The sequence below is a fragment of the Polypterus senegalus genome, chromosome 5 (assembly GCF_016835505.1).
Source record: "Polypterus senegalus isolate Bchr_013 chromosome 5, ASM1683550v1, whole genome shotgun sequence".
Taxonomy (NCBI): Eukaryota; Metazoa; Chordata; class Cladistia; order Polypteriformes; family Polypteridae; genus Polypterus; species Polypterus senegalus.
In genome coordinates this window covers 162,616,081-162,641,831 of record NC_053158.1, presented here as the reverse complement: position 1 = coordinate 162,641,831, position 25,751 = coordinate 162,616,081, and the positions used below count along the sequence as shown (strand labels likewise).

The window sequence follows — 25,751 nt, the reverse complement described above, 5'->3', positions numbered from 1 at the left end:
TTCATTAGCTATGTGAAACTAACATTCATTTCTAATTAAGCAAACATGTATGAGCATTTAACATTAACTTTTTATTAGTGGCTCTTACAGAAATTATAGTACAAAACTCAAATTAACAGTCAAACTATGAAACATCTAAAAAAAAACTGGTGTTTTATCATTTTTACTTTAATATACAGTACAGGCCAAAGGTTTGGACACACCTCCACATTCAATGTGTTTTCTTTATTTTCATGACCATTTACATTGGTAGATTCTCACTGAAGGCATCAAAACTATGAATGAACACATGTGGAATTATGTACTTAAAAAAAAAGGTGAAATAACTGAAAACATGTTTTATATTCTAGTTTCTTCAAAATAGCCACCCTTTGCTCTGATTACTGCTTTGCACACTCTTGGCATTCTCTCGATGTGCTTCAACAGATAGTCACCTGAAATGGTTTTCACTTCACAGGTGTGCCTTATCAGGGTTATTTAGTGGAATTTCTTGCTTTATCAATGGGGTTGGGACCAGCAATTGTGTTGTGCAGACGTCAGGTTAGTTGGACGATCATTTATTTTTCAACAGGACAATGACCCCAAACACACCTCCAGGCTGATTTGACCAAGTAGTTTTGATGCCTTCAGTGAGAATCTACCAATGTAAATGGTCATGAAAATAAAGAAAACACATTGAATGAGGAGGTGTGTCCAAACTTTTGGCCTGTACTGTATAAGAACAAATGTAGGACAGTGTCACATTGGTTAGTGCTTCTGAAACAAACAGCTGTAGAGTTCTGAGATAACATCGGTCCAGGCAGTTGCAGTGGCAAATTACTATGCTTCCTCACAAAGTCCATAACCGTTCATATTTGGTTAACAGGAAACTCTAACCTGATGCAATGTCAGTGAGTATGAGAGCCTTGACTATAACCTGCAAGGGATTAGCACCCTGTTCAGCTTTTTTTTCTGTAATACACCTAGTGTTACCTTTCTATAGTCCTAAATTAGACTGAGTGTGGCTGAAAATCTGTTTACCAATAAAGCTAACATGAAATAAACAACTCTTAAAATAAGCCTGCAAATGATGTAGATCTTTGTATTTTGCAAAAATATCGCAGATATGATATGCATGTCTTTACAACAAACTTTTGCTTTTAGTTGTATTGTAATAAACATACGGTCTCATATGAAACTTTGTTCTGACAATTTTTTTCAGTACATTTAGAATGAGCAATACAAAATCGACAGCACCTTGCTCCATCCCAAAAATAATGAATACTGTAAAGCAGTATGGATTAACGGACACAGAGTTTAATCCATTGTAATGTTTTAAGGGAATGACACACATGGAATCTTAGGGGCACTGAAATTGTGATGTGGTACACGTTTTAATTTTAATTTACTTTTTTATTTACATTTTTAACGTAACTTAATTTACTTTCAGTGGCTTGCCCGAATATAACCATTTTTTGGTTTTGGCTTGGTTTAAACCTGTATGCCTGTTATACCACCACACTGACAACAGCAGTATTGGCTGCCCAAGTTTCAGAATATATTCCATATATCTTAAACTTGACTTTTACATAGGGTAAAAGGTTTCCACTCTAAAAAGGAAAGAAGGTAAAAGACAATGTTTCGGCTGTATAGCCTTAATTTAGCAAGTAACATGCAGTATATAGGAATGGAAGGAAGGAACAAAGCCATTGTAGATTACAGGAGATGATGACGGAAGAGATTAAAAAGTAAAAGTGGAGAAATATAGACATAAAGATCAGTGTGGCTACGTACATGAAGTGTTCCACAATAGGCTTTGTAAGATCTTTAATTTCAATGGATCGAATGTGCTCACTGAAACAGCCAGCTAGCTGTCTTTGATTCATATGTACAAGCTCAACACTTTCTACAGGAAATGCAGTAATTAGGATTTTTAGACTGGCAAGAGGTCTGCTGTTTAATACTAAATTTACTAGAGGAACTAGATGCATGGGTATTTTTGGTGATACATTTGCAAATGACCCAACAGTTTCTGTTACAACGCAAAGTGCCTGGTGATTAATTGTGGGTCTCCTATGTGAAGTGAGCTGCAGTCAGTATCTTTGCATAGTGTAAGTGGTTGATGGAAGGAGATCAAGAAATGGTTATGAAAAAGGGCTACCGTGGAAGGACTGGGCAATTTTGTCTAATGACTTGTGGGAAAAATAGAGTTTAAGATGGAATAGGGGGAAAAACAGAATGTGGATTTCAGGATTGAGGTTCCTCTTATAGTGGATCCTATTAAGTCTACAGTACTTGTGACTTGAATAAAGGCCAGAAGGATCAGGACCACAATATGAGAAGGGTATCCTCTACCAATGAAGAAACTCCTTATTCTGAGTGCTTTATTACAGAAGACAACCTCCTTACAGCAGTGACGATGGAGTCTTAAGAAACTGTGGAAGAGGTAGTTCTTAGCATGCCATTAGTGGAAGGAGGTATAGAGTAGGTAACTGTATGAGTCAGTTAGCTTGATAGAGACTGTAAGCCCTGGAAAGCTGACAGAAAGAATGGTATCTGAAAATGAAAACGACCTGGTGGAAACGTCGACCGTAAATCTCAGGGATGGATGTAAATTATTAAAATAATTAATGGGTTTCTGTAAGATGGCTTCTGGAGAAAGAGGCAGCACCAACACCATCATCGGTATATCCTTTGTATAGGTCCGGTACAAAGGCTAGATATGAATAAAAAAACGCTCTTCCACCAAGCCGAAGATGTTGCCCTCCCATTCTAGTACTAATTGCAACTCCATTTAGACGCGTGGAAGTGAGCTTTAAATATAATTATTTTAAAAATAATGTCTGGAATGCTGGCATTTAAAAAACACGAGAATAGTTTATAGATTATTTAATTGCCCTGTCTCGGCTATTCTAAAGAAATCTCACCTCTTTTTCTTTTTACAGCTTGCATTCAACTATTTATTTACAGCTTCACGGATAGCTATCGCCAATCCCTGCTAAAAAAAAACAAGAGGCGCCACGGGCGATTGACAAAATGCGCTCTCGTACGACCAATCATTTGTCTCGAGAGGCGGAGCGATTGTCGATATTGCCACGCCTCCTCTTTACGTTCTATTTTTTTCACACGAGAAAATCTATTCCGATTCGCTCCTCCTTTGGGTTTCGTAAGCGTCTTACTTTCATTCGCTCCGCCTCCGTTTTTGGTCGCTCTTTGTTTTTGTCAGTGAATCTTAGAATCTCGCCGACATTTTACCCAGTTAAACAGCATCAGAGCTGACGTGGTGGCTACGTGAGCAGCTCTTCAGGTCCTCCACTCCTACCGTAATCAGTGACGAGGCCTACTACGTAAAAAACATCGGTAAGTTATTGCAGTCGTGACAAACAAGGGGGGAAAGAAAAGAAAGAGAAAAGACTGGGAAAGTTCAGTGCTGCTGACCTGGGGATGGACATTTTACGCGTGTCGTTGAATGCATCATCAGTCACGAGTAGAGGCGCACGGTACTTGCGTGCATTTGATAGTGTTTAGAGAGAAGCAAAAAGGCGGTATTTACTTCTGCTCCCAGGAACCGTTTGCTTTTTGTTTGGTTGTGCGTAAATATATAAGGCATATTATTACACTAGTCCGTGTTTGTTTAGCCTTTTTAAATGTTAATACGTTTTAGTGAACTTGCAAGAATTTGTTGAGAAATGAAAATGGTTGTATTTTCGTGCTGTGTTAAATGTTAAGAGGTTTTTATTTATTAATTTGTTAAATGTACACTTTCTGCTGCGTTTTATTTTTATTGCCAAGCATCGTGCGCCTTGATCGTTATTAAAATGGTTAATGATATTTTTATAACGTATAACAGTGGTAGATTGGTCGCATTTGGCATATTCGCTTAGAAACGGTCAATACCACGGTCTCTTCATGACTCTGTTAAAAAATTTTTAAAAATATTCAACATCATGTTTGAGGTTCACGAAAACTCCGCCGTCGGCGTATTTTTATTGCTGTCGTTCTGGATGGGCGGTGGTTCGGGGAAACTAGTACAAGGCGATTTGTACAGACAAGTTCATTTGCCGCGGTTTTTAGTAATTGTACTAACTCGGTAGCGTATCATTTTACCCTCTTCAGAGTTAAAAAAAAATACTCGTTGATCGTGCATAATTCGTTGACAGCTCTAGCATTAGTCACTAGACTTTAGCAGCTCTCCTAAAATGGCGATCGCGTGTCTTGTCTGACCGTCACCTCGATTAGGAAGAAGGTTGTTTTCAGAAATGGCGCTGCTGTGGTGAGATTTTCTTATCGCTTCATCGCCCATGCTTTCGAAGTAAAGACAGTTTCCATTACTGGAGCTCGGACGTGAGCGGGTGCCGGGGCTTGTGGATTTGTTGAGAGTAGCAACTTTCAAGACAGCTGACATGTTCTTGTAATGGGCTAGGGACCTTTCTAGCCACTGGCATGTTGATGTATTGTGATCTTTTACCGTGGCATTAAGTATGGGACTGGAGCAGGTGTGAGTTTTGACTATATTTACAAACAGCCAGTAACCTTGTGGAGGAGACTGTGAACAACCAAACGGCCCTTGCTATCAGTTGCTGAATCACCCGTCATTCCAGCTTTTTTTCTGCCAGTTTAAGCCATAGCCATAAGTTAATTTGCAATGTCTGAAACAGTCTGGTGCTAAAGAGACCACTAATTCTTCAAATTTATAATTAATCCCTTAACATACCCCATCACATACTGTACATTTCAGAAAATCTGCGAATATTGCATATCTATTCTTGTTCAGTAGTATTACTTATCTTTTAATATGTAAGTGCTCTGCCGTCCTCTTCAAACCAATTCATGAAATACCAAATTGACCCAGTCCCCCAGTGTGTTTGCATTGTGATAAATAGATCTTCCATACTGTCTTTATGTTAGTTGCTGCCACTATAGTTCCCATAGAAATCCATACGGGAAGAAAATAATGTGATAGCTGAATAAAACCCAAAGTAGTGTTTACTGTGTGTATTATTTTATTGTTCCCACTCTTTGTAACACTGATAATGTAATAGGAAAGGGTTTAACTCAGCACTGTAAAATGTTATATTGGCAGTTTTGGATGTCCATCCATACATTTGTAGGAGCTATTTTTCCCCATTTGAGATTCACAGAAAATAAAGATTTTGCCATTCATGCCTAATGAAACTTGTCAATCTGATGAGCATGTCTTTGGAATGTGTAAAGAAGCATGATTTCCACCTACATCAATACAAGTATACAATGCAAATTCTATGATAAAGATTAACCCTATATCTGTGGACATGTGATATGGTATTAAAATCAGTTTTCTTCCAAATTAACTGGCTTTAAAATTCATACCTCACAAGTACTGGTAATATAGTATCCTTTGTAATGTTTGGGACAAAGACACAGAATCTGTGCATACCCCAACTTCCATGTTGTTCCGCTACACAAATCCCAGTAAGCGTGAAAAGTAACGCATGTGCACGTGCCTGCTGTCCCGCCCCAATTCCTCCCAGAATTATGCCTTTTTGAATATACAAATCAATATAAATAGCCCTTAAGCTCAGCCTTCTGTGAAAAGACAATGGGAAAAGCACGGGGGAAAATATAAGAATTTCAGCGAATGCCAATTGGAGGCAAAGGAAAAACATACTATTTGTTGATTTAAACCGTGGTATTATCAACAAAAGGAAGTTGATTGAGTGACATAGCTTGTTGGAGAAACTTGAAAGCTCAAGTTTACAAAGTCGCACAGTGCCCGACATAAAAAAGAAGTCAGATATCAAAGTCGCCATGAAACGGCGAGTCGTAGCCCACCAGTGTCATATGAAAGCTTATTAGGGTACAGAGAAAAAAAAAAGGCACACAGTGGGGGGAAAAAACGCACGTAATGTCAACTTCAATCTCTTATCTTATTTTGTCATTAAAGTAGAACATCATAAACTTCATCTTAAAATTGTTTAATTAAGCAGTTTCTCAAATCACATCGTAATTAAAGTAGCACGTTAAATGCTTTGTTTTGTATACAATACAATACAGTTTATTTTTGTATAGCCCAAAATCACACAGGAAGTGCCGCAATGGGCTTTAACAGGCCCTGCCTTTTGACAGCCCCTCAGCCTTGACTCTCTGAGAAGACAAGGAAAAACTCCCAAAAAAACCTTGTAGGGAAAAATGGAAGAAACCTCGGGAAAGGCAGTTCAAAGAGAGACCCCTTTCCAGGTAGGTTGGGCGTGCAGTGGGCGTCAAAAGTAGGGGGTCAATACAATACACAGAACAGAACAATTCCTTAATACAGCATAATAATAAAAATTTTAGAAGTACGGTTTAACAGTAGATGATATGACATAATTAGGTTTGGATATTTTTAGAGTCCTGGAGACCTCATCCATCTAGCTGCCTCCCCATTTGGCCATGCCACGGCTGAAACGTTGCTCCGATGAAAGGACCCCTCACAGTTCCTCTGTGTGTGTGAATCACTACGTGCTTCTTAAACCGGCTCTCTTCCTCCGACAGGACACAAAATCCATTACATTTGTGATATTACAGCTCTCGAGATGTATACGTGATATAATTTTCATGATGATAGGAGTTAAAGCACGTTATTAAACATGGGTTTCACGGTGGCGCAGTGATTGTGCGTGACCTTCGATGAAATAATTTATTGCTGCAGTACTCAGGGGCAGCTCTAGGCTCGTGATGGTCCTGGGCAGAGAAAGAATCGGTGGTCCCTTTGCCCGCCAATGTCAATATGGTATCTTATTCACGGCGGTTGGCCACGTCTGTTGCGACACTGCATAGCCACCTCGTGCTCATGACACAAGCATTTAACTTTTGCCGAAATTTGCTGCTGCGTTTTTAGCTGTGTCGTTATTTTCTCTTTCTGTTTTATATTCAATATATATTGACTTGGTGGCCCTGTGTAGGTGCACAGTTTGCACATGCCTAAGGCTGCCCCTGCAGTACTGTCTGTTTCAAACGTACTAACCTCCAATTCCTGTCCTTCATTTTCTTTCTCCAAGTAACTGATCGCCACACAATCAGCTCTGTAATAGACGTTAAGCCATCTCTAAGCTTATAACGTCAATTCTTCAAAACTTTTAGGGAACATTGAAATATCTTCGTAGTACATGTTTAATTATTCTATCCTTCACGCCAGTCCAAGTGAAGCATACAGTGCAAGGCAGGAACAATTATGAGCAGAGCGCCAGATCCTTGCTAGCGTAGCAACACCGTGTCCTTTAATTATTAACAATATAGATTATTTAAATGAAGTTTTATATTCAATATATATTGGCATAGCCGCCACTGCAGTCCTTGCTTTTCTTTCCCCAAATACCCAATCACCACACAATCAGCTCTGTAATAGAAGTTAAGCCATCTGTAAGCTTAGAGCGCCGATTCTTCAAAACGTTTAAGGAACATTGAAATATCTTCGTAGTACATGTTTAATTATTCTATCCTTCACGACACTCCCAGTGAATAATATATATTATTTAAATGAAGTTAAAGTTTTATCTGTATAATATAATAAACATATTTTGCTGCATTTAAAAATATTGTCATCATATGTAAATACACGCTTTATAAAGTGGCTCAGGTTGTGCAATATTATAACTGTATTGCAAGTTTACAGTGAGGTGATTGTACTTATAAGTACAAACAGTTCTACAAGGAGCAGTTGATGCAGACTGGGTCGTTTAGAGCTCTTGGGATGAAACTCTTTCTGAACTGTGAGGTCCGTACAGGAAAGGTTTGAAGCGTTTGCCATGTGAGAAGCAGTTCAAATAGGAAGCCTGGCAGAGGCAGTGTGTGCTTAATGCTGTATACTGATAATTCTCTTTCCGATCAGCTGCTCCGAGTGGTGCAGTGAGAGTAATATGGAAAAAGATGATCTGCTGTGGCAACCCCTAACGGGAGCAGCTGAAAGAAGAAGAAGAAGAAGGTGCAGTGAGAGTAACAATGTTAAAGCAGTTATGGTGTTTGGAATAGTTTGACCATTCTGTGGACCATTATATTGTTACAGGTTAATTACAATCAGATGCATTAAACTAATAAACAATATGCGGTTAATTTCAGTGTATTTATAAAGCCACGTCAGGGATGTGGACCTGAAAAAGAAAGAAAAACTACACAGGAATAGTAGCACTGCTTTGACGCTGGGTGCCGCCAGTCTGCAAAACCAAGCGGAGAACTTGCGTACGACAGGGTATGCGTTACCGTGGAAAAGTGCGTGGCTTTTACGCCAAGTTTAGGTTTTATACTTCGCGATTTGAACATAGAAACGTTCTTGTGCAACATTTCTGTGCGTACGCACCATTTATACATGAGGCCCTAGGTGTCTCTAGGGCTGTGCTGTGCCCCTTATCATATCACCAGACAGATGTATAATTTATTTTCCACTTCTCAGACTTCATCCCCCAAATGTCATTTTACTCCTTTTCATTCATTTAGTGCAATTTTCCAGCATCTTTTGTACTTTAATCTTTAGAAACTATGTGGTAACATATCATTACGGTGGTAATGATTGGCTTTTGGTATTTCATCTGTAAGATGTGTCTTAAAATCATTTTTGATTTCAAGGTTACTTTTCAGCCAGTTTCTTAAAGGATAAGTTCAGTATTTTTCAAGTCAGTTATGTTTCCACAATCATGGTGTACATTCTTTTGCCATTAGAAATTATATTGTAAAGTGATGCAGTTCTTACAGATTTAAAAAATACAGTAGCTGTATTTACAGTTTAAGATGGAGTTGTACCAGCCCACCAAGTTCAAATGCAAAACCAAAATCTTAACATTTAGCGCATCAATTTTCAGGACAAGAATGTTGGTGAACATCCTGAATTGCACAAACGCTGTAAAACAGCATATTTTTGTTGTTTTGAGTATGTAAAATGTACAATATGTAAGGTGAATGTGCCTGTTTTGTTCCAGTATAGGTACTATCTTCTGTCAAGTCTAAAACTGGATTTGGTAAGTTGATAACTGGAAGGATACAAATTAAAAAATAATTACATATTAATTACAAGACTTTTCAGATAAACCAATAAGGAGTTCATTTTGCTAAAAAAAAACACAAGGCTCTTGTTGTTGTTGTTGTTGTTGTTGTTTTTTTTTTTAAATAAATGAATGACTCGCATTGTACTGCTGGCTATCATAAATGTAACACACAAGTAGATAATGTGCAATTCTAAATCCACTGGAATCATTTTCTAGTCTGGTGTTTTTGCTAAGTAATTAAGGGGCAGCTATCTATGATGTTAGGGTTTCAGAGAGAATGGTGTATTTCATGTGACATACATTTTTTTTATTCAAACTGTTATTTTACTAAATTTCTCTGGAAAGTTCCATTGAATAGATTATGTATTTAAAATGCTTTGTAGGAAAAAGCCTGTCTAGTTTATGGGCTAAATTTATATATTATAGTATTAAGGAGTTTTTACTTCTCCTGATTTTGAGATATATATATATATATATATATATATATATATATATATATATATATATATATATATATATATATATATATAAATAAAAGATCCATCAAGCAGACATCCCCAAGAGTGAGTTCATTGTTCCCTAATGTAGAAGAAAGTTTTGACACAATTTTGATGGAAATGGGTGGGTTTCCTCCCACAGTCCAAAGACATGCAGGTTAGGTGCATTGCCGATTCTAAATTGTCCCTCGTGTGTGCTTGGTGTGTGGGTGTGTGTGTATGCACCCTGCAGTGGGCTGGCACCCTGCCCGGGGTTTGCTTCCTGCCTTGTGCCCTGTTTTCACTGGGATTGGCTACAGCAGACCCCCGTGACCCTGTAGTTAGGATATAGCGGGCTGAATAATGGATGGTCCTTTTAGCACAACAAAGCTAGTAATCCCTATTTACCTAATTTAAACAAAATACAATCGGATCACACAACTTACATGTGTGTCACTGTGTTTTAGTAGAGGAGTTCATTTTTAACTGACAGCAAACACCCACAGTAATGATTCTCATTATAATTTTTCAGTCATATTAATTCTGTGTTTGCTTAAACCAAAAAAAAATCTCTTTTGGTCTTTCGTAATACCCGATACTCCTTACCTCATATTCCATAGTCCTTGAATATTTTGTAATTTTATATTTAGAACAGAAGGGAATTTTTTGACTAACCATGGATTCTGCTTACATTCTGTGATATTTGAAGGTTAACCAAATCCTTTAACAAATCAAAAACATGATATTTTTAGTGGCTCTTTAAAATGAAAAAATAAAGTCACTGGAAGCTTTTTTTCTTTACTAGTGGAAAGAGATTGATAATGTACTTTTCAAAACGAGGTTCTCCAGCAGAGTTCTGTGCGGCATTGATTTTGTCTCACATCTTGGTTAATTACACTGAAGTTTGGGATTTATTGAGAGGGGGGACCTATTTGTGTTTCCTATACAGAGACTCTGGAATGTTTTTATTTTTTATGCCAAGGTTAAAAAAAAAAATACCTCAAGACATTCCAGTAGAGCTTTAACTAAAGGGACAATCACTTAAAAATGCTGTATGTCTTTTGAGCAGGGAGATAATTGTAAATTTTGGTTCTGATTTGAATCCTTGACCAACAGTAAACAGTCAGTCTTGGGTCCTTATATAGCAGTGCTATTTATTATGTTTATTTATCACTATGGGATAATTCATCTTTAGGCTATTCTGTGTGTTAAACATGTATTTTTTTAAAGTTCAGTTATCACATTTTTTGTATTTTATTATTTAATTCTCTGGCCATCATACCTAGGGTACATCTTAACCATTCTGTCAAATGGGATGAGCTGCAGGAATCTTTGTTGTTTGTCTTTAAGTTTTCAGACAGTAAGGCATTACAATTGTACATTATATTATTATTGTTTTACCTTTCTGATATATTAATTAGTTGAATCAATGACAAAAACTTACAAATAAATAACAAAAAGCAACAAACATAATGAGAAATTATCAAATCAGATAGCTATGGAGTTTGGAAAGTAAGAGCAGTATCCAAGAAAGACTACTTTATCTCATATACTGTAATAGTTGGTCATATTTTTTCCTTTTTAAAAAAATTAAACACATTTTTCCCATATTGAAAAGTAGAGGGTAATGCCCAAGCCACTTAACCTAACCTGAGCACGTTTGAGAATATGGGAAGTAAATTAGAATATCCATAGAAAAATTCATGTAGTTAATTTCAGTGTACTTTAGTGTCATTTTTAAGTGGTTTTATTGTCATACTATCCATATAGAGTAATGCATCATACAGTGGCACAAAATAACATTTCCTAGGACTGTTGGACAACACAGACATAAACATAGGACAAGTGCAAGACAGGTGAATGCTGTACTATTTTATAAATGGATTATCAAATTTGATATGTGCCAACAGTACAAGTAATGATTTAAAAATATAAGTAGCTTGTTTGCAACATGGCCAATAAGACTAATGTAATGTAGTGCTATAAAGAAAAGATATGAAAGAGGAGTAGTAGTATGTTCAACTTGGCAATTTAAGTGCTTTTTAAGATACTTTTTTTGTCAAAGTAAGGTATAGGAGATGAGTGTAAACAGATTGTCTCATTTAAGTCCTGGGGATAAATTAGTTTGCAAGTGATGGTATTTGAATACAATTAAGGGTAAAAAGACAATAAGTAAATGTACACCAGTGTGATTAAAATCAAATGACTCTTATTACTGTCCCTTTAATGGCCTGGGGATAAATCTGTTTTGTAAGTGATGGTATTTGAATAAAACTAAGGGTAAACACACATTGAGGAAATGTACACCAGTGTGGCTAAAATAAAATGACTCTTATGTAGTAAAATATGGCAGAGCATGCATATATTTCAGAAATTCTTAGAAAAAATATTTTGTGCTGCAGGTCTTGTTGACTAAAAATAAGAGCAGAAAACGGCCAGCTGCTTTAAACAAGGAGTTTGGCTCTTCTTTATTCTGTGGTGTTTATCATCCAAAAATTACAAAAAGGCAAAGGATACATTTCCTTTGACATGTGAAACAGCTGAATTATGGACATCAGTCTTTTGGAAATTTTAGAGTAGCAGAACTAAAATTTGGCACAGAGTTTGAACAAATGTGATTGCATGTAGTCTTCTAAACTTGCCTAGGGTATATGTGTTTACATTATAGCATCTTTTAAGAAGATACTGATCTGTAATCCTTAGTGTTTATTGAATGCTTGCTTTTCTATTTCCTGAACTCAGCCATCCATGTAATCATTGTTTAACTCCCTTAACCATTTTGGATATGGGAGCTAGTGTCCACCCGAGCAGTGTTGCACAGCAAGGTAACATCAGTCATCAGAGTCGTGATTAAGGTATTCATTTAGTATTTGATTTTTTTTTTCTTTTGGCACTTTTCAGTGGCATGAATGTATTAATTTCCTGTATTGCTTATTATTTTACCCATTTCAAACTGAAATTAAATTTGCACAGGGGTGCAATAATTGATAACTGTGGTTTTCTGTGCATTTTAATTTCACTTGTGTCACAAAAGCTTTGTGCTGTTGCTTCTCTGCTGTACAACAACTGTAGTTTTATGTTTTTTTAACACTAGCACAAGTAAAATGACTTGCTAAGAGTACCATAGTGAGTGTGGTTTGAAGTGTCCATTTTCTCAGTGATTAGACCAGTCTGCCTTCATGTATAACAAACTATTCATTTCTTTAAGTGGTTGTTGGAAGAAGGAACCCAGCTCTGCAGAAATGTTCACAAGACATTTTTAATGGTGGTAAATTTAGCGGTGCAGAAACAACTTGAAGCGTTGTTTAAATAAATATTACTGGAGACTTTATACTCAGTAAAAGTGTATAAATGAGGCTGTATTTACACTTTTTTGTACACTTACATACTCAAGTAGAAAAATGTAAAGAGCAAGATGAGTTGCATCAGTAGATATCTTAAAGTCAAAAACTAAAACTCACTGTATTCAGACCGCTGCACTTTGGTACCTCTACATATTTAAATGTTGGAGATATTGCCTTCATAATGATATGATTGCAGCCAAATAGTCATAATGGGATGTGAGGATCATACATTTTGCATTAGAATTCAGCCAGTATCACTGAAATATATGTACAGATTGAGCCAAAAAGAAGTACCACATTTCAAATATTTATTCTACAAAAACGCTACAAGATTTTTCACTGTTTTAAAAATATCTTAAAGGTGGTGGCCTTCATTAGTGATACACTCTTTGAGATGATTTCTTAATGCTCGCATGACTCGTTCGGCCATTTCAAGGGGAATATCGGCGATTTCATGGCGAATAGCGTCCTTGAGGGTTTCAAGGTTTGAGGTCGGTGTGGGTATACCTTCAACTGGAGATAGCCCCACGTGAAGAAGACACATGGAGTGAGATCAGGCGACCGTGAAGGCCATCTGACATCACTGCGCAGGGAGATCAGCTTCTCCAGAAACATCTCCTGCAAAACTTGCATTGATCTCCATGCCTTATGAGCTGTTGCTCCATCCTATTGAAACCAGGCATCCACCACATCCATTTCTTCCAGTTGGGGCAGTAAACAGTTGTCTAGCATTTCAATGTAACATTCTGAAGTGATGGTGAACATTACATCCCCCTCCTCAAAAAGAAAGGGCCTACAATGCCAAATTCTACAACGGCGCACCAAACTGCAACACACTCACTGTACAAGGATCTCTGATGAAGTTCATGAGTGTTGGGTTTAGCCCAGTTGTGAAAGTTTTGCTTATTTACGCAGCCTTTCAAATGGAAATGTGCCTTGTCGCTGATCATGAAGATGTCATCTCATTGAATGGTTTGCAGAATGTTCGCGCAAAACTCTACGGCTCTCCCAGTCTCTCTCAGTGAGTTTCTGCACTACCATCATTTTGTATGGATGGAAATTAAGGTCCTCATGCAAAGTCCTCCTCAAATACGTATTGGAAATGCCTAAGGCAGAAGTATGTTTGTGCGCTGAACATGTAGAAACTGCAAAATTGATGCCTTTTACAGCTTTGATGTTTTCAGGCGTTTGTACAGTCCGAGGACAGCCTGGAGATTTTCTGCCTGTGGGTGGCTAAGTCTGTCAGAACTTAGCCACCCACTGAAAAATTGTTTTCTGATTTTGGGACATCACCATTTGGAGGAATGCTGAAGTGCTTTCGGAATGCGCATTGCATAGTGATGATGGATTCATTGTTTTTGAGTAACGCTTCGACAACAAAAGCAAGGTGCGCACTGGACCAAGGCATGTTGCCAACTGAAAACTACAAGGGATCACCTATCAAAGGAACACCAACCCACCTGACTGCCTCTGCCTCACGCAATAATCTTGAGTAATGTGGTACTTCATTTTGGATCACCCTGTATATATTATATTTATTATCTATTAGGGCTGTCATGATACCAAAATTTCAAACCTCGACATGATACTAAGAAAAATATAATGAAGTTCGATACCATTTTTGATACCCAATACAATATATTATGCAACCCAATAAAAAGTTATATAAAAGTTCAGTTCTGTATGTATTAAAATCTTTTCTTTGATGAAAACAAATAATAGACATTTTAGTCATTAAATACAGAAACTTAAGAAGTGCAGGCATTTGTAAAAGGTAAGATCTGTAAATAATAAAGAAATTTAAATCCTGTCAACAGTTTTTCTTTCACATTCATGAAATGAAGTACAAGTACTAGTACTGTTACTGAGTTAGTACAGTGAAATGTTACTAATGTCTTTAAATATTAATTGAATGAGTATTGCAATCCATAAACATTTTAAAATATTCAAGTAAAAAGAACATTAATCTAGACCAGGGGTGCCCACACTTTTTTGGCTTGCGAGCTACTTTTAAAATGACCAGGTCAAAATGATCTACCTACATTAAATCATTATAATATATAGTTTTTATGAACAGTTCGAAAGTGTCTTTCCACATTTTCCTTCTTTGGAATAGCAATGATAGATTGACAGATCAGACAAATCACTTCAATTGTGACATTGTGAGAAAAAAAAAATCCTCTTCCAATTCCACATCCAGCCCACGACCAACACATTTTTTTTTTAAATCCCTTCATTAGTCGATATAAATTAGAAGGCTAACTAGATCACTTAGATAGCCGGAGTTTTGCAGTAGCTTGCGCGTTTGATCGTGCATGTGGGATGACTAGTGTGTTAGAAGAAAAGAGATCTCAGACTGGCCGGCCTGTATGTCAATCAAGTGGCAAATGCCATAAAGAGGATATATGATAGACTAACATTTAAAAAAAAAAAAAAAAAAATTTTTTTTGAATGGAATGCGATCTACCTGCACTACCTTTCCGATCTACCGGTCGATCACGATCGATGTATTGGGCACTCCTGATCTAGACATTTAAAAAAAAAAAGACTTCTAGCACATTAAAAGCTTTTAATTATTCCAGTCATGCAGAGAGTTATTTTATTTATTTATTTTTTTTTTAAAAAAAAAACAAAAATGCAATGATCCCTTTGTAACCTCCAGATTTTCTGCAAGAAAGACTACAATGTTAATTGTCTGTTCTGTGGGGTGTGTTATCTTTCGGCTCCAAATGAACCCTGATGTACTAAATACACACATTGAGGCGCAGCTGGAAGTTTATGCGCACATGGAGGAGTCGCGCTGCTGTTTTTCCAGTTAAGCACTGAAAAGGTATAGCACCTTATATTATATAGTAAATGTGATAAAATATAATTTTAAAACCACTTGTAATAAAATAAAAGAAAGTAACCTGCTACAGCAGCACATTTAATGGCGACAATATCATATCCCTAATTTCAAACTCAAAAGTTTACAAGTTTATGCTTATTGATATTTCTATAACTTAATAATATACCTCTCGAAACTCTTTGTATTTGAATTGTGTGACTGTCATCTGCACAAAGCCGGTCAACCCATTTGCTGACATAGGCATTGTCATCTAAAGCACACTGTACTTAGTTGTTCATGTAAATGTTAAGTTCTGAGCACTCTGTGCAATTCAGAATAATTGTGTGAAACTTAGCACTCCGTGTTCAAATTTAGCAATGGATATTTTTTGTTTGTTTTTCAGTCCAATGACCATGGAAACTGTTGTTGACTCTCAGAGGGACGGAGGGGTGAATGATGCTGTGAGTGAAGGGGAACCAATTAAGCTAAAGAATCAATCTTCCCACTCGCCATCGTCAACTGCTGCACAGGTATACATGGCACAGACTGCCTGATTTACAGTTTTTATTGATTGCTTAGACACATTTCTTGAAAATAATCTCAGTTGCCCAAAACTCTAAACACAGTTTCATAACTGTGCACTCAACTCCCCAAAATTCCAGGTCAGAACTAAGCTTTGTACTCAAAACCATGTAGTCTTGTATCAGGACCAAACTTTGCCTTCAGACATCACACAAAAGCACTAAAAACATGTACACTACAACATAGCCTTCCACCATGCTGAGATCAATTGTAAAAACCTGTAACTGCAATGATTAATGTTACTTATGCCCCCTCGCACTTTATATAATGGAACACTGTATAAACCACAAATGTAGAAATTTTCTAAATAAAGGTAATCTTTTAGTGTACAACACAATATGTAAAGAATTGGAAAGAAAAAGAAAATTCTCTTCAGCCGCATCATCCCTTCTCTGATCAGAGAATCTCATCCACATTACATGCAGTATGAGCCTAGGCTAGTAGGCTTTTTGAGCAATGCTGGAGGAAACCCTCACATGCCTTATTCATCCACAGTCTTAACTGTGCCACACACTTGTACGTGTAGATTAACATATAAAATACATAACACTAGGAATCCTCTTATAATTTACACATTGAACGTTTTTAAAATGTACATATATTTGTTAGGACATAGCACTGATGTTAGTTAGGAAAAACAAATTAATTAGTGTTTGGTTTTCAAATATTAATAAAAGAGTTGTGTGAAGTATCTATTGGGGAATGGTATCTTGTCTTGCTTTGAAATCCACCTCCATGTGAAGGGTTTATCAGAATTAAAATACTCCATCTGAAAGGAAGAATATCACAAATGTCATATTGTTTGATAGAAAAGAAAGAGAGCCAAGCTGTAATGGAGTTCATAAATTCATTTGATAATTTAAATGTACCTTAGTGTAAATTGGTGATAATGGAAACTGCAGAACATAACATTCTCAAACCTACTTAAATCCTATTTAGGAATGTTGGGAAGCTGGATTCTTGCCCAGCAGCGTTGGGCACAGGGTAGGAAACAACACTATACACATCTGCAGTCACACTTTCACTGAATTGTACTAAATTGGAAAAAAGAATAGGCTGTGAAAGTGTGTAATATAGATTTGATGATCTGTTGTAGTCTTAGTTTGTAGTGTGCTACAGTACTTGGTTTTATGCAGCAGTGTATTATATCAGACAACTTCTCACCTGTAATTTCATAAAAGCCAGTTGAACCAAAATTCATGAGTAAAACATGAATAGAACATTTTTCATCAGTCTGTGCAGCCATGTTAATAATGATGATTTCCTTTACCCCTGTTACTTAAATAAAGCCTGTCTTTGCTTTCACAGTGGATAACCAATTAAACATAGTGTCATTTAAGGATCAATTGACATAAACTTAAAAGGAAAAAAGCAAATAAAATATAATGACAAAAAATACTACAGTACTATTGTAATACTGTGCAGCTATTGATTAAACTTCATCTCTGGTATATATACACATGTCTGTGTTTGTGGCCAATTTACAAGTAATATTCTATATTAAGGTAGAACTTGGTGTATAGCAGTAGCATATACCCATGATAATGGTGTAAACCATATGTAGAGAGCAGTTTCTATCTTGGCATTCGCCAGTGATTATCTGTGTTTTTTTGTTATTTTCAGTCATTGTAGATCATAGGGCTATTTTTAAACTCATCACTTCAGTGATTCCTGCCTAAAAACAGTTTATTGTGTGATTTGCCTGTAACGTTAAAAATGTTTACTGCAGAAATTGATTGATGCTGATCAGAAAATGATCTGCATTTGTCAAAGACGGATTTAGTACAGTTAAGAAATACCAACCCGTAGAGATCAGTGCACTCCTGCGGTAACATTTCTTAGAACATAGTATTGTTGAATCAGTACTAAAATTTTGACTTTGGTATCGACACCAGATTTAATACATCGGCAACACTAAATATCATATAACTCTATGCCCCTTAGATCCCCAAAGGGTCTCACAGCTGCATTGTTCCCCCATCCCGCTAACACGCACACGCTCCGCAATTCATCAAGAGGAGTGGGGAAGGGGATGGGGTTTGTTGGTGGGATCTCCTTGTGAGTCTCTAGCATGTTTATATACATTTATACTTTTGAAGATCTAGGGGATTAGGTTTCCATTATGCTAATAAATTACTGTGTGTGAGGTGTTTGAATTCTACCATTTACCTTAGTACCAAAATTAACAGAATGCTACTAGCACTGTACCAATTTTAAAATTGTTTTTTTCTGTACAATTTCAGTACCAGTATCCCACACAACCTTAGAACACAGGAAATGGCCTAACACTGATATAGTCATAGTTAGCAATGCAGGGCTCAAAATTTAATTTTACCAAGGCAGCACTCGCTTTGTTTAGCTGTAAATTGGAACAAACCCCCTAAGTAATGAAAAGTGTCTGAATATGTTGACAGCAGAACATTTTCTGAAGGTTTTACGTAGCTGGATTGATTTGCTTTTTATATCAAGTAAAAATTAATACATGCTTCAAGTGAAGCAGCTATTTGGCTTGACCACGTCAGCAATGAAATAAGCTGCTGTATTTGTTAATATGAAATTAAATTTATTTAGTGTTTATGTGCCTCGAAGCACAAAGCAAATCTCTCTAGTAATATCCTCTGTACCATGGTAAAAGAAACACATAGCAGAGGCACACAGTTGAAGTGTTACGGGCAGAGCAGCATACTGAATACAAGTCTACATAAGCTAAATTTGTGCGAGTCATTTAGTTTAGTTTTGAAGGCAAACTAATGTTTATTAGTATAATAATCCTTAATGTGATGTACGTAGTGATAGCATACTACAGTACAATATTTAATATTTGAGTGGTACATTTTAACTATGAGAATGCATTAAATTCGCCAATTATCTTGATGCAAGTATTGCCAGTCCAGTAGATTTTCTTATTTGTACACAAGCTAAGCAATAATGAGATCTGATTGCTATTATAAGATGCTTTGAAACAACGTAAAGGCTGTTTTAACATGAATTCTTGAATAATGGATTTATTTAAAACTGAGAACTATGATTTTACACAAAGTTTTACACAGGAAGCCACGAAGTGGAGACAAAGGTAAAAAAGGGACAGATTTGAGCAATTAAAGCACCAGGATCCTGTGACATTTTAAATTTGAATTATTTGACTCATCCAATAAATACTACTCTTTAATGATTTTTTTTATTAGCTAATGATGCACATATAAATCTTACAATAGCAAATGTTAGAAACCTAACAGAGGAAGCCTCTGACAAACCACATTGTAAAAGCATGTTGTTGCAAATACAGCTTTAAACAATTTGTTTAACTTGGCATATCCTAAATTATTTTGGAATTCACAAATTTAATGGTACAGATATAATAATGTTTGAATTTTAATTTTTACTGTTGATTTTAATCTGTAGTTTTCAGTTACAGATGAGAAAATGTCAGGAAATAATACATAGAATGGACACATTGTAAGATAAATTAGGTTGACATTTGATGATTTGATTTGGAATAAACCCTATGCTGAAATCCCCCTATGATAATGACATCTTGCCACTTGTTAATACTGAATGTCTATCCCACATTAAATTCAAGTCTTGGAATTTTATTTTGATAATAATAACTAGCTTACTTAAATGATAGCTTGACATCTACCTGATTGATAAACCACCATTTTTAAATTTTGTTGTTACTATTACTATTTATATATTTTATATTCTACTAGCAGAATACCCGCGCTTCGCAGCGGAGAAGTAGTGTGTTAAAGAAGGTACCAAAAAGAAAAGGAAAAATTTTAAAAATAACGTAACATGGTTGTTAATGTAATTGTTTTGTCATTGATATGAGTGTTGTTCTCATATCTATCTATCTATCTATCTATCTATCTATCTATCTATCTATCTATCTATCTATCTATCTATCTATCTATCTATCTATCTATATATATATATATATATATATATATACCAGCTTGGCAGCGAGAAGTAGTGTGTTAAAGAAGGAAAGAGAAAGAAAAGGAAACATTTTAAAAATAACGTAACATGATTGTCAATGTAATTGTTTTGTCACTGTTATGAGTGTCGCTGTGATATATATATAGAGCAAAATACCGGCTTTGCGATGTCATGTGTTAAAGAAGTTATGAAAAAGAAAAGGTAACATTTTAAAAATAATGTAACATTATTGTCAAAGTAATTGTTTTGTGTATTTGGCGGCAGCGTCACGAAGTTGTTTTCGGTAGCTGCATCAGAAAATGTACCATGACGTCTGACACGCCTCCTTTTTACTGTTTTCTCACAGCTTGGATTGCTGCTGTCATATATATACACATACATACATACATATATATATATATATATATATATATATATATATATATATATATATATATATATATATATATATATATATATATATATATATATATATCTACATATACACATATATACATATCTACATATACACATATATACATATCTACATATACACATACACATATATATATATATACACATACATACCTATCTACATCATATATACACACACATACATACATACATACACACACACAAATTATATATATATGTGTGTGTTTATATATATATATATATATATATATACACATACATATACTTGTTTGTATGTGTCTATATGTGTGTGTATAGGTTTGGTCACTGAGTGCAAGGGAAAAATAATAAATTATAGTCTATAAGTTATTAAACAGTAAAACATTAACGTTTTAAGAAGTACAGGTACATTGAAATTACATTTTCTATGTGAGCGTTCAAATTTGTGCCTCTGGTAATGTGCCTTACCGAATTTAAAGAAAATTAGTTTTGTGTCCTCTGCAGTGTTAAGAGAGAAAGGCGGGATAAAAGGAAAAAGGTGTAAAGAAAGGAAAGTTGCCTTTTTCTTTTATATAGTATAGAGAGATGTGTTCGCTGACGTTATGATCGCCTTTTGGGGACAGTCGCGGTGGGTCTTGTGTAGACTGGTGAGACGTCCCGCCATTAATCGGCTGTGATGGCACTGTCAGTCCTCCACTCCTGTGTGTGTCTTCAAAATCTGAGCTGAGGACCTCATAATCGTATACGTGCAAAAGAAAGTGTGAATCGCCTTAATATTTTGCCGTGGTGTAGAAAAGGGGTCCCGTGTTTGCACTTGTCTGGGCTATAGTGCAGGGGGAGGATGAAAAAAATTAAAAGTGCTCACTTTGACTTAAGGCAGAAGTGCAGTCAGCGTCTCAAAGGCCGCACAGCTATGCAGCGCGCTGGCTGCTCGACTTTTGCTGGGCAGGAGACCCCAGTTTTTGCAGACACGTTCATGATATCAAAAGTCTCAGCGCTCTTTGGAGGTCATTCATATATATATATAGCAAAATACCCGCGCCTCGCAGCGGAGAAGTAGTGTGTTAAAGAAGTAATGAAAAGAAAAGGAAACATTTTAATAATAACGTAACATGATTGACATTGTCATGAGTGTTGCTGTCATATATATGCCTGCCTAAATAAGTCACCCTCGCTTTGCTCTTACTTTTTACCGTTCATTTAATCATGGCTAGTGGCGGAAAAATTATAAAATGGAAGGAGGATGGCTTTACCAAAACAATTATTGATGGCGAATCGATTATTCATAAAGCTTGAATTGGTGATCTGTTTTTCTGTGTTAACCTCATATTTTTTCATACTTCTCAAACTAAGGTGGTGCGAGGGTAAAATTAATCAGGATGCGTTGATCAGTGTAATCGGTGTACCAGGAAATCATGCATTGACAAAAGCTCCCCTTTGCTTGTAATGCAAAGTGTGAATAAATGCATTATTTTTAACGTTATGGAGCACATGCATGAAGCTTCTCAGCTGTGCTTGTGCTAAGAAAAGGAAAGATTTTAAAAATAACGTAACACGATTGTCAATGTGACCTTTTGTAAGTAGTGCCTGGAGGATTCAGTGTGTAGAAACTCTAGAGACAGCGTGTATATTAACTTGTGGATTTTTCTGTGAGTATTTGGTGGCAGTCTGACGAAGTTGCTTCGGAAGACGGCGTTAGCTGAGCTCAGCTCAGAGCGAAATCAGATGAATGGGAGGGGAGATGATGACGTGACTCCCCACCCGCCTTAACTGTCAATCCCCCACAAACACAGTCTCTCGGAATTTGCATAAGCACACCCCTTCACCTACAATTTTAACTTAGTTACAAAGTGATCAAAACTCTGTTTATATCCCGCGTCCTCTCATTAAACTTGTATCCCGCATTACCTGTGGGCATGTGAAACGCCAGCGGTAGCCTGTCTATGAACTTAATTTAAAGTTTAGGTTTACACCTTGCTTTCTTTCCGAGGTAGCAGCACTCATGAATATGGTAGTATATGTCACTCGCTTGCTTCTTATTGTTTCGCTGCCTTCTCAATTATATAATGCATGTTTTCTTAAGCGCTTTTTGGAGGTCTTCCTGGTTTTCTACGCACTGCGTTGACAGTCAGTTCACGTGATTACGTGGGAGGCGTGATGATGTCGCACGAAACTCCGCCCCACGTCTTTCCAGCTCAACTCTATTACAGTTAATGGAGAAAAATACCTTCCAGTTATGACCATTAGGCGTAGAATTTCGAAATGAAACCTGCCCAACTTTTGTAAGTAAGCTGTAAGGAATGAGCCTGCCAAATTTCAGCCTTCTACCTACACGGGAAGTTGGAGAATTAGTGATGAGTGAGTGAGGGCTTTGCCTTTTATTAGTATAGATTACAGAAAAAGGCACAATGTTGTTCACTTTAACAATGAAGTTACTTTTAAATAAAAAGGCATTTCTGTTTTTGATGTGGTGTTGAATAGGCGTTGGGAAGTTTCACTGGTATTGGTATCAAATACAAAAATCCCGGTATTGTAAAATCCCTAAATACATATATTAAATTAATATTAGGTAAAGCAGGTTGGGGACTGGCCCTGCTTGATATACTGGTGGTAGCTTTAACACTTAAAAAGCAAAATGATTAAAATATTTCATGGACTTGTGTAAGCTTATACAGTAATTTTACTTTTGGCTAAATTATGAAATTTCCCATGTTAAAATAAATGTATTTTCTGGGTTTCAGTTCTTGATGTATGTCTAATTTTGTTATTGAGTAATCTTTTTCTTGTGCTTAATCTTTTACACTAGATTTGCTATACATTTTTTCATAGCTTCAGATGTGTTTTTTTTTTCCCCTTAGGTGTCAGTAGCGGGCTCTCCAACTGTAACTGTGGTTCAGTTGCCGAGTGGACAAACAGTTCATGTTCAGGGTGTCATCCAGGCCCCACAAGCATCAGTTATTCAATCTCCACAAATACAAACTGTTCAGGTAAAACATGAGTTGATTTGATTTTCACCCGTTTCTCTGACATATTTACACTTGCTTTAATGATGGACAAGCATAAGGAAAACAGGATGTTTACTCTGCTGAATGTGCATATTATTATTATTTTTATTATTAGACTTACTAAATATGACATTTCTGGCTGGTATACTGTATTTGTATAACCTGTGTGTATGGTACTACTTAACTTTATCAACTGCTGTCTTAGACCTTAATCCATCATAGTTTGGCATAATTTTATAGAGACTGATGCCATAGGTGTTCTTTCACACATTATGTTATATTGGTATCACAAAGTTTTTAGTTCAGTTTTTTTTTTACATTCTCATATTCGAAGTATAGGGGACTGGGCGGTCTCTTGGTCTGGAATCCCTACAGATTTTATTTTTTTTCTCCAGCCTCTGGAGTTTTTTTTTTTGTTTTTTCTGTCCACCCTGGCCATCGGACCTTACTTATTCTATGTTAATTAATGTTGACTTATTTTTATTTTTTATTGTGTCTTCTATTTTTCTATTCTTTATTCTGTAAAGCACTTTGAGCTACATTTTTTTTGTATGAAAATGTGCTATATAAATAAATGTTGTTGTTGAAAGTTTTGGAATCCTCGTAAAGTTCCATTTCGAGATTTTAATGAATCTCAACGTTTTAGACCTACCTGAGTCCGAAAATACCATTTTTGGAGTTATGTCTATGTGTGTGTAAACAGGATAACTTGAGTACGTTTTCACTTAGGTCAAACAAATTTGCACAAGCATTAGGTACAAAACATAGATCACTATCAATTTTTAGGCTATTTCTGTTAATCGGAAATGGTACTTTACCCTTTATTCATGTAGCTGCAGAGTCTGATTTATTCCACTTTTATAATAATTGTTCAATATATTATTCATTTGATTTGATATGCTGTTGATTGTTCTTTAATGTATATGATATGAAAATATAATCATTGTCTTACGGTTTACTGTTTAAATATCCACTTCCATATGTGAGTATATGAGAAAGTCTAGGGGAGACCACTCACGATTTTTCTTTTCCCTTATTGCTGTACCTGTATTTTCTCTGTCCCAGTATTCATGTGGCCTTTTTAATAAAATATTAGTGTTTTGACTGTCTTGTGACTTCGGTTAATTGAAGTTACATATGAACTGTATAAAGAAAAAGGCACCCAAGTAATATAAAGTGCTTGTTTTTTTGTAAATCCAGCAAAGAAAAGTGTTAACATTCTTGTTCATGACTTCATCTATACTAATAAAAGGCAAAGCCCTCACTGACTCATCACTAATTCTCCAACTTCCCATGTAGGTAGAAAGCTGAAATTTGGCAGGCTTATTCCTTACAGCTTACTTACAAAAGTTAAGCAGGTTTCATTTCGAAATTCTACACGTTACGGTCATAACATTCGATAACGGGTGACAATGTCCGCCATGTTGAACTTTCTTATTTACGGCTCCATCTTCACAAAACTTATTTCGATGGTATGACGCCACTGTCGGCCGCCATATTGAACTTTCCAACGTCACCAATTTTCCGACTTCCCGTGCAGGTAGAAGGCTGACCCCATCTTCACGAAATTTGATAGGTGGCTTCCCTGCGCTAACCAAAACCGATGTACATACTTATTTCAGTGGTATGACGCCACTGTTGGCCGCCATATTGAACTTTTAATGGAAACCGATCTAGGTAATTATTTCGTTGGTATGACACCACTGTCGGCCGCCATATTGAACTTTCCAACGTCACTAATTCTCCAACTTCCCGTGTAGGTAGAAGGCTGAAATTTGGCAGGCTCATTCCTTACAGCTTACTTACAAAAGTTTAGCAGGTTTCATTTCGAAATTCTACGCATAACGGTCAACAACGTCCGCCATGTTGAACTTTCTTATTTACGGCCCCATTTTCACGAAATTTGGTAGGTGGCTTCCCTGAGCTAACCGAAACCAATGTACGTACTTATTTCGGTGGTATGATGCCACTGTCAGCCGCCATATTGAACTTTTCAACAGTCTTTGTTACTTATGGGCCCATCTTCAAGAAATTTGCTACACGGGTTCCCAACGCTAACTGAATCCTACTTGCCTACATATATACGTCCATAGCCTGCAGCTCGGTCACCCTGTGAGGTGGCATTGGGTCCCCCATCCCAATGCCTCCCACGTTGTTGGCTGCCTGCCTATATAAGACCCTCCGTCGCTCTGGTCTCTACATTCCCTTCCTTG

General features: G+C 36.4%; 1 protein-coding gene across 2 annotated transcripts in view; it reads left to right on the top strand.

The window, feature by feature from the left end:
- The first annotated feature begins 3,170 nt into the window (after positions 1–3,170).
- Positions 3,171–25,751, top strand: part of LOC120529615 (cAMP-responsive element modulator-like) — a 67,102-nt gene continuing 44,521 nt past the window's right edge. Inside the window, exons 1-4 of one of the 2 annotated variants that reach the window (XM_039753558.1) lie at positions 3,171–3,339; positions 15,455–15,622; positions 16,023–16,149; positions 23,392–23,520. In XM_039753558.1, the coding sequence (XP_039609492.1) occupies positions 16,027–16,149; positions 23,392–23,520 (252 nt within the window). In that variant the 5' untranslated portion in view covers positions 3,171–3,339; positions 15,455–15,622; positions 16,023–16,026. The remainder of the gene's footprint in view (positions 3,340–15,454; positions 15,623–16,022; positions 16,150–23,391; positions 23,521–25,751) is intronic. The other variant, XM_039753559.1, reaches the window with a different exon arrangement.